Here is a 10,398-nt window from a genome sequence, read left to right on the forward strand (position 1 = left end):
TGCCATAATGGCATTGTGGCTTTGTTTTTTAAAAGACATTCTTCTGCTAAGAGTACATGCTGAAATATTTGCCCTGAAATATGATTCCCGCCTGGGATTGGCTATAAAAGTCAAGTGAAAAGCGGGGTGGGGGGTGGGGGTGTGAGCAGGGTGAGTGGCTGACACTAGCTAGAACTAGAACAGGGGCTCCTGTGCTGCTCTATTTTTAATGCCTCTGACCACACATACAGAGCACCAAAGGGAGCTTCTGTAGATCACACAGAAAGGCACATGCACTTTCAAGGTGACAGAGGTAACCAGCCCACCTGGGAGTCTGAGGTGAACCATGGCTGTAGCCAGGGTCTGGGAGGGGCAGCCCTACAGCCCTAGCTGGGCTTTTCCATACTGCCCAGGCTGTCTGGGTGGCCCGGTACAACAGGCTGCTTTACTCAGACAGCTTTGATAACTAAATCAGGGTGGGGGAGGATAGATTATCTGATAAACAATCACTGCTAGGCTCACTGCCAGACAAGACCAAAGAACTTCGACACTGGCCTTACTGTGCAAACAGCAAGTACTCTTTTCATTATCAATGCATTTCATGTCCAAAGCCCTTGCCCACTGGTGGGAATTTGATGACGCGTTAATAAAGCATAGTGTCTGAGGGACACTAAGATCTGGACTTTCTTCCCTCAGAGACTGTCTTATTTGTAATTCTGTACAACCCTCAGTATCAGGCAAGTCTCACAAAGCCATAAAAGTTGCATGGCATTATTAGCAACCCTTTGGTCTACTTCCTAGCAATTTAGAAATTTAACCCCCAGGCATACTGGGAACACTAGCAAGCACACCGCTGCACAGGAGATGCAAAGCAACACAGCTCTCCACCTTAACAGGTGGTTGCATGTGTGCCCTGTGCTCTGTTCTCAGGAAGAGGAGAGCCCTTGGGCCCTGGCTGTGCACACCACTGAGCACCATTAGGCGCCAATCTGGCAAGCAGGAACAGGCGCTACCACGACCTGCAGCTGGCTCCTGTGCTGGGAAGTTGACGTCTTGGTTGTGTTTTCTTCTCCAGAGTCCTGCCAAACCCAAGTGTCACCTCTAGAGCTCCTGAAAACAGAGCACCCCTGCCTCCAATCACACTGGCAAGACTACCACACATCCCAGGAGCCCTCAGAAAGGGTTGCTCTAGAGAGGACCGAATGGCAAGAGGCCTGGGAGCTGTATAAACTAGCTAGGACAGAGCGACGCTTTTCTAGTCACTCAGCAGAGAAGGTGCACAAATTATCCTCTCAGCCCAGAGCCCTAAGGCACTAAGCCAACCTTGTCCCCTCAGGGAGGCCAGGTCTTTCCGAATGTCCCAAATGTTCAGGCTCTGTTGAGGCACTGGCCCTGGCCCCATCAAAGCCAGGGTGGCGGGGAGGCAAAGGCTTCTGCCCTACTCAAACGCACAGGTATGGGAGCCAAGGGAGGGGAGGGGGAATGACCACCATGCCCCCCCCAAGGGAAAGGAATTATGGACAAGTGTGACACTGCGGCTCTCACCTTTGAGTCTCTCTTGGTCGCCAGGGCATACAAGGCTTTTTTGTTCAAATCAAAACAGCTGCACACATCCCTGGCGGCTTCAGGACCCTGGGTCACCATGGCAGCCATCAGGTCCAGGCAGGCTCGAGCCAACCTGCACAGGGACAGGAAACCAAGTGTGAGGACAGAGACAGGAAAAAGAAGGAAGTATGAGTGTTCTTTTCTTCCAAAAATTTTTAAGCACAAGAAAAACTTTAAAAGGAGCTTAAAAGCCAAAGAAAGACCCTAATACACAGATGAGAAAATTATTATCATTTGAGACAGATTCACTATGTATGCAGCTTTGGCTAAAGGGGAACTCACTATGTAGGGACTAAGTTGGTCTCAAACTTACAGAGATCTGCTTGCCTCTGCCTCTGGAGTGCTGGGATTAATGTATAAGCCATTATGCCTGATGCTAAAAATGAAAATTTTATCTCTCAAGTAATCGTCAGTGACTGAGCAGCCACATCTCAGTCCTGCATTTTGGGGACACAAAGGACCACTTCAAAGAGGAGTTTCTTAAGTGTCCCCTTGGCAGCCTTCTGCTCTGAGCTTGCCAGAACTGTTGGCTCCATGCAAGGTGAATGCTCTAGACACTAGGAAAGTAAGATGCTATGATCACTACATACATATTTAGGGGAAGAAGACAGTCAACAGATGTAGCCCACTGCATCAACTACACAGGTATTTATTTGTCCACATGCAGAAAACTACAGTAGGACATGGAGACAGAGGCCAGAGGGACGGCTACTGACCTAAGATGGCCAGTGAAGCCTGTTCTCTGCAAAGTGCTGGAAGACACAGCCTATGACTACCTCACAGAGGAGCCATCCAGGCAGGACAGGCTATGTCAGGACAGTGAAGAAAGCTACAAGAAGGCTAGAGAGGAAGGGACACTTGGTGTGAGAAGTCAGCAACAGTCCCTGCTGGCCACTGATGAAGGAAGGGCGGAGACACGGTCCCAAAGCCTCAGTACTAGCCAACACAAGGCAGTAACTCACCTGTACCCAGACGCATACAGGGACTCACACAGCAGCTTCATGTGGTTATTCAGTAGCTTCTTAACGACATTGGCTCCCACCACGTGGAAATGTGTCAGGTCACTGGCTGTCCTCAATAATATGGCCTCAAAAACTTGAAATATCAACAGCATCTGCAAAGGTGAAATTCAACACTAATGATCATTTCATTCTTGTCTTATGAAGTTCTGAAGTTAGGCCTCCCCCAGATCCTGAGCCAAATTAACAGGGACGCACACAGGCCAGAGTTTAACAGCCTCACCTGCCAAGACCCTGAATTAGAAACAGTCAAGAGGCTGCTTATAGTTTCACTAGATGAAAGCAAAGGACAAACTCTGTGATCTGAGGACATCTGGTTCTACAGCCTGACCACATGAGTCCCATGATCAACAAGATCAGAAACAGCTCCAATTTTGAACCTCATTGAAACCAATCAACTCCACGAGTGTTCTGAGTCTGAAACAGGGCATCTGTTTAGTGCTAAAGCAAACCAAGTATGCTCTTGAGAATCTACAACCCTAGGGCTGGAGAGATGGCTCAGCCGCCAGGAGCACTGGCTGCTCCCAGGGACCGGAGTTCACTTCCCAGCACCCACATGACAGCTTACAATTGTCCACACTCTAGCTAGTCCCAACACGTCAAACACCTTCTTCTAGCCTCTGTGGAACTAAGCATGCATTGGTACACATACATTCACACATACATACATACAGGCAAAGCACTCATTTAATAAATAAATGTTTTTTAAAACTGCAACCTTGACTTATCACTGATAAGCTACTAAAGGGTTGACTTATGACATCACTGATGAACTACTAAAGGGTTGACTTATGACGTCACTGATGAACTACTAAAGGGTTGACTTATGATGTCACTGATAAGCTACTAAAGGGTTGATTTATGACATCACTGATGAGCTACTAAAGGGTTGACTTATGACTTCACTGATGAACTACTAAAGGGTTGATTTATGACATCACTGATGAGCTCTAAAGGGTTGATTTATGACATCACTGATGAACTACTAAAGGGTTGACTTATGACATCACTGATGAACTACTAAAGGGTTGATTTATGACATCACGGATGAGCTACTAAAGGGCTGATTTATGACATCACTGATGAACTACTAAAGGGTTGACTTATGACATCACTGATGAACTACTAAAGGGGAGCTGCTCTTTCCCATCACAGAGGCGAAGCACTGGGACAAGCGGTCACGCTCTGTAGGAAGACATGGATGTCAGACTGCCATGCCCAGTGACACACAACACTGACTCCTCTTCATCACACCAGTAAGAAACAACCTACTTCACTCTCAGGCCGCTTCTCTCCACTCAGGAGCTGGAAAATTTCTGCACACTCCATGGAAATCTTGATGTAGCCCTCAACGACATCATACATGTCTTCCTGTGGGAGTTGCTTGGCAGCAGAGAGGAAGGCTTCCAAAGCTGAAATAAGAGTTAAGAGATCAACAGGACATCACAGCTACTACACCACCACACTTTCCTTGCTCTGTGGCGCTCACACCTCTAATGTACCCAAAGAGGCGGAGGAACCCACTGAACTGCAGGTTCCTGTCAAGGCTGTAACTCCCACAAGACTACCTGAGGACAGGGCTTCCACGAGACAATTAAAGATGATTGAGGTCACCAGGCTGATGCCCCAATCCTGTAGGATTGGTGTCCTAATGATAAGAAGAGACACCAGAAAGATCCTATTGTGGTAAATAAGGATCAGGATAAACAAATAGGCCGAATAGATGTTTATTCAGGGAGAAATAACTTACAACCTAGACAGATGAACACCAGGAAATTCAACCCGATCCTCTCCTGTCCAAGTCAGGCCAGAAAGAGAGCGCCTTCCTGGCCCCCTCCGACCTCCTTCCTCAGGTCACCTCCGCCCATCGCTCCACCCCCCAATGGGCGTGGTCAGTGCTACAGAAGGACTATCTCACTACAAGATCCTCTTTGAAAAGGTGATGTCATATTATGAGGTTAGGGTGAGGTAACTGTGTGATCCAGGAAGAGCATTCATAAACAGGATACTGAGTTCTTTCTACCCAGAACTGCAAGAACTTAAATGTTGCTTAACATCTAGTGAGCAGTCTTTAGAAACATTCAAATGAGGAATGAAGCCAGCGGTGGGCAAACTCTGGCTGCAATCCTGGCTCTGCCTTAGGACTTGATTCTGCAGGTGAGGGTCATAAGCTGACCAGAGTCAACCACATCTTTCTTCTTGGACAGCAGCTCTACGTGCTGATTCAAGCCATTCTGTAACATCTGGTCAGGTGTGAGGATCACGGATCCTTACGCTATGAACATACCAGGTAAGAACATACCAGGCAAAAACATAAGTTTGACCCAAACACCTGAACCCACATCCTAGAGTGGCCACCTATTAGCTTCATGGTGGGCACTCACTGAACACTGGCTGAGTTCTGGGTACCTTACTGTGAAATGAGCAGGGCTTACAAAGTATAAAGGCACACAAAGGAAACCCTTCAAAGCCAGCAGCACCGAGGTGGCGTCTGCTCACACTCAGGTCTCTGCTAACCTCACAAGACCTTTTCCGATCTCACTTTAGGATGAGTGCAGCATTACTACACATACTCACTGCTTAACCATTCCCAAGCACCCTGTCTAAGGAGTGTGCTGCCCTAGGCACCCGCAGCACAGCCAGGTGAGACAATGAGCAAGGGCCGTGTCCCAGTGGATCTACCCTTAGGTGCCCTACTCACAATACCTACTCCTCTTCACGACAATACAGAATCCAAGAGACAGCCCACAGAACCCAAGGGCTGCTGGTGCAGGGAGAGCAGTGCTAATACTTTCTTACAGCAACACTCACCAAACTCAAACCCCAGGCAGCGCAGGGCATTCTGGGGTGGGAACTGCTGATCTCTTACACTTGCCAGCTCTACATCCATCTTTCCAGCAATCTTCCCTCACGACTGCACCAAGAAAAACTCCCCGACACCTACCCCCCAATACTACCCTTGCTAGCATCTCCACCCCCAATACTACCCTTGCTAGCATCTCCACCCCCAATACTACCCTTGCTAGCATCTCCACCCCCAATACTACCCTTGCTAGCATCTCCATCACAGGACCTCAGCATATGTGTGTGGGGGGGGGGTAGGGTGCCTGAAATTAGAGTCAAACAAAAATCTACAAATCCCCACATTCGCCCACTGACTTCAGCTTTGCCACATCAATCACTTCACTCAACCTATTGCCTGTCCAGCCAGCTAGCCCCCTGACACGTGCTCAGTTAGCATGATGCTCTCTAGCTAGACATGGAAATGTAGACATAAGCTTCTCAGGAAGCAAGCTTGCTCTTTTCTTCTGCCAGAGGCTCCTGTCCCTACACCCTTTCTACAACTCTACTTCTTGGGGGAAGCCTTCTTCCATCTCATAATTAGGGCCCCAGACCCATTACACACAACGCATATCTGGCTCCTCCGGAAAACTTGTGACTTTACTGAGCACCTGCTTTCTCAAAACGACTGTCAGATCCACAGCCGCAAGACCTGGGTCAGATTTCCCCGCACCTAACAAATAACAGCTGCTATTAAGTGTCAAACAAATAAAAGGGTGGGGTGTTGGATTCTGTGCTAACAAAGGCATCATCTTCCAGGCAAACTAAAAAGGGTGGGCTCCAAAAGTTTAAAAATAAAAACTGTAAGAAAAGAATCAGTTGAGAACACTTTTTTTTTGGGGGGGGGCAGGGGGCTGGAGAGATGGCTCAGAGATTAAGAGCACTGCTACTCTTCCAGAGATCCCGAGTTCAATCCCCCCCCCCCAACCATGGTTGACAACCACCTATAATGAGATCTAGTGCCCTCTTCTGGCCTGCAGGATTACATGCAGGCAGGACATTGTATACATAAGAATAAATGTTTTTTAAATATGAGAGAGCGAACACTTTTTGAAACAGTCTCACTATGTGGTGTTTACTGAGTCCCTTGGCTGTGCGCCAGCCTGGGGTAGCTCAGTGACGCTGACAGCCTACCATTCTCCCTGTGGAGATGTCACCTGCAGCAAGTTCCAACTCTACCCCTGCATTTCTAACACAGTTAGGTAGGCCAGGCTGGCCTCGAACTCACAGAGATCTGCCTGCCTCTGCCTCCCTGTCAGGTGCTGAATTAAAGGCGTGCGCCACCAAGGCCTGCGACGCTTTAATTAGCAATGCACCGGACCCGAGAGCAACATCCCATTGTGTTACGTTCAGCACCACAGTCCGAACGCACGCGACAGTCACAGGCTCAACTGTGGCTTCCCCGAGACGCAATGCAGTCCCCACTCCCTCAGTCACTGCTCCAACGGCGGCCCGGGGCTTGCTAGCACTGTCACCGCCACTGCTGGGGTTGACAGGTGCCCTCGGGTGCCCAGGACGAGTCCAGCCAGCTCGGGAAAGGCCCGCGGTGTGAGCGGGCGGGGACCCTCATCCCAGCCGGGAGGTCAGGCTGGCCGCCCGGGGAGAAGCGTGGCCGCACAGCGCGGACGTGCGGAGCCCCCGTCGCCCGCCCCGCTCACCAGGCCCTGGGCCCTGCGCGTCCCGCAGCTGCGTCTTGAACCGCACGCCCGTGAGCTCCTCCGCACGGGCTCGCTTGGCCGTGGCCGCGGGGGACGCCGCGCCGCCCCGGGCCTCTGCGGCCTTCCTCTTGCGGACCCCCATGGCGCAAGCCGCCCGCCCCGACCACCGCGCGCGCGCCCCGGAGACCCACGCGACCGGAAGCGCTGCCGGCACGGAAGGGGCGGGGCTGGGGAGAGGCGGAGCCTGGGCGGCGAAGCCCGGGAAGAGGCGGGGCCTGCTGGAGGCGGGGGCGGAGAAACTACCTGGAGGGCGGGGCCTGGTGCTGGGGGCGGGGCCTGGAGGGCGAGGGATCGCCTCCCGCCTTCAGACCCTGGTCCCTGCAAACCGCAACACTGCTGCCGTCTCGCGGGGAGCAGAGCGCTTCTCCTGTCCGGGCGGTGCCTTTGGTTGCGGTCGTCCCCGAGCAGGAAGAACCACCTCACCCCTCCCGAAGGTCACCTCCTGTCGCCCACGAAGAGCTCCTGCAGACTTAGCGTGCTGAATGCGTTTAAGAAAACTCCGTGGGCAATGTAGGGTGTCCAGAGCTCAGCTCCCTCAGTAAAAGGCAGACAGCAAAGCGCTGCTCTCTCCCGAGTCCTGGGCGGGAGAGCACTAAGTAATGCAATAGCTAAAGAACTGCTTGAGAGGGAAAGGGAATACGACAAGTTTTTTTGTTGTGGTTGGTGGTCAAATGTTGATTTACAGGCTGCACTAGATGCTCTGGCACAATGTGGAAAAGTAAAAATGAGTAAAAACAGGCAGCTACATAAGAAAAACAAAAACAAAAAACTAGATCTTATCAATACTGGGATATGGGTTTAAAACCCCGAACTATCCTGTTAGTTGTGCAGTTTGATGGTTCTTGAAATCCCTTGTCATATTCTTCTAGTCTGAGGAGACACTGCCTTGTGTTTTGGAAGCAAATACCTTTTAAGCATCTAAGAATGTGGTCCCTGTGGCTATTATGATGTCTTTAACTATGATTGCCTTTAATTCTGAGCCTATAGTCTAGAAAAACTATTGCACCTGTGGAAATCCCTTGGTCATAGGCTGGGCAGAAAAAAATTAACCAAAGCCATGTAATAATATTAAGAGATGAAGATAAAGACAGGTTTGAACCTATTGTCCACATGGATCCTCCTCACTGATTGACTAACACTCATCCAGTCAGCAGGGACCCACAAAAAAGCCAGCAGGAAAAAGAAACAGTCAAAAACTTGAGTTCAGATTTTGTGACGTTGGGGAAATTATCATCTCTCTGTTCTGGTGTACGTTATAAAGAATTAGGGGCTGGTAAAGGACCTCAGTTCAACTCCCAGAACCCACATGGTGGAAGGAGAGACCCTGTCCCACAAATTGTGTACTGACCTCTATTTGTATGCTGTGGCAAGTGCAACAGACACACGCGCGCACACACACACACACACACACACGTACATACCACACACAGACACACACACATAATACCACACACACATACACACACATATACATATCACACACACATACATACCACACACAGACACACACGTACATACCACACACACATACACAGACACACACATATACATATCACACACACACACCACACACATACACAGACACACACACTCATAATGATGACTCTAGACTGTGTCAAGTTGACAATTAAAGCTTACCAAGACATTACTCACCCACCCAACTCTGCCCAACATCTTCCTGATGCCCGATCATCTGTAGTCCCCACTGACACAGCTTTTCCAGAAATGTTCTCCCTGGAGAAGGCCTGTCCTTGGACTCATTCCCACCTCCCTCCCAATGCTGCTTTCATGATTCTCAACTCCTCTAAAACCTCCTGCCTTACAAAAGTTCTCTGGTCCAATCATCAGAGGACGAGGACATTTGGTATGTCCACCAACGGGTACTGAGAAGAGTAAGACTTTGAAGCCTATCCATGATTATGTTGTACTACCCAGTGAATGTTGGGTGTAGCACTGTGTCATTAAGGGAGGCATAGATGGAGAAAAAGGGCTAGGTCACAGGCAAACAAGAAAAATAACTTCAGAACATTGACTTCAGTCAGCCTGCGTTCTGGCCACGTGTTACACTTTACAGTCTTGAGACACGCACATTTTCAAAGATAGAATTTCAGATCCGTTCAGAAAGCACACAGGTATCCTATCAATCCATGTTACTGAGGGCCACATCCTCCATCAACACTATCATGTTGACAGCCTAGACTGTTATATTCAGAAATGGTCCTAGAGCTCATGGCCAGAAACTTTGAATGCCAAAACATAGCAAAAAAAAAAAAAAAAAAAAGCTGTAGGGAACTTAGAGATTAAAATATCAACTGATAAATGTCACAGCTATTATATAAACTGTGTTGACATCTTTCTAAAAGTAGGAGGAACATATAAATAATGGCATTTTAAAGTTAATAGACTATAAGAGAAATTGCTTACATAGAGAATACATGTTGTTTTAAAATGAACATGGAATGGTCATAAAAACTGACCCCTTTAGAGCACAGAGGGGGATTCATAAATTCTGGAATAGCCACATGGAACCTGGCCATGCTTTTTGACCATCATCTCTTGGGCATTGATGGTAAAGGTTTTCCCATTAGTCTGGAGTGAGGGATACAATTTCTACCTAGTCATTTTTGGAAAGCATAAGCAAAATTGTGAGAGTTGGAATGCAACAAATGGAACTTTACATAGTGACATCTGCTGGGCACAAGTGTGTACAGGAAAGCGTTCCGCTTTAAAAATAATCTATCAGAAGGCAGGGAAGATGGGAAATACGCGAACTAGTGATAAGGGCTAAGTCATAAGAGTGGGAAAAGTATAAATGGAAATGAGTCGTAAAAAGAATAAACAAGTGAGGTACAAACATCTTAAAAATGCTCACAAACTTTCAGGGAAGCTGGTTGCTTCTCTTTTTATAATGAACATACAACCCTGTGGCAAGATTAATTTCGAGAATAAAATGAAAGAATATACAAAACCACAGGAGTAAAAGAGGAAATTAGCACACAAACAACATAGGTATTTAAAAATGTCGTTATGTTTGTATGGGTATGGATGTTTTGCCTATGTGTCTGCCTGGGCAACAAGAGCAAGCTGGGTGCCTACAGAAGCTAGAAGAAGCATCGGCTCCCCAGAACTAGGGTTATAGGTACTTGTGAGACATTCTGCATGACATGGCTGCAAGAGCAGCCAGTACTTAAGAGAGGCTAAAACTACTGAGCCATCTCTCTAAGTCCAGTAATACA

General features: G+C 48.4%; 1 protein-coding gene across 1 annotated transcript in view; it reads right to left on the reverse strand.

The window, feature by feature from the left end:
• Positions 1 to 7,244, reverse strand: part of Urb1 (URB1 ribosome biogenesis homolog) — a 55,056-nt gene extending 47,812 nt beyond the window's left edge. Inside the window, exons 1-4 of the mRNA XM_051191872.1 lie at positions 7,103 to 7,244; positions 3,876 to 4,015; positions 2,547 to 2,698; positions 1,525 to 1,657 (exon numbers count right to left, since the gene is read on the reverse strand). Of these exons, the coding sequence (XP_051047829.1) occupies positions 1,525 to 1,657; positions 2,547 to 2,698; positions 3,876 to 4,015; positions 7,103 to 7,244 (567 nt within the window). The remainder of the gene's footprint in view (positions 1 to 1,524; positions 1,658 to 2,546; positions 2,699 to 3,875; positions 4,016 to 7,102) is intronic.
• Positions 7,245 to 10,398: the final 3,154 nt, after the last annotated feature.

Source organism: Phodopus roborovskii, unplaced genomic scaffold, assembly GCF_943737965.1.
Source record: "Phodopus roborovskii unplaced genomic scaffold, PHOROB, whole genome shotgun sequence".
NCBI classification, from domain to species: Eukaryota; Metazoa; Chordata; class Mammalia; order Rodentia; family Cricetidae; genus Phodopus; species Phodopus roborovskii.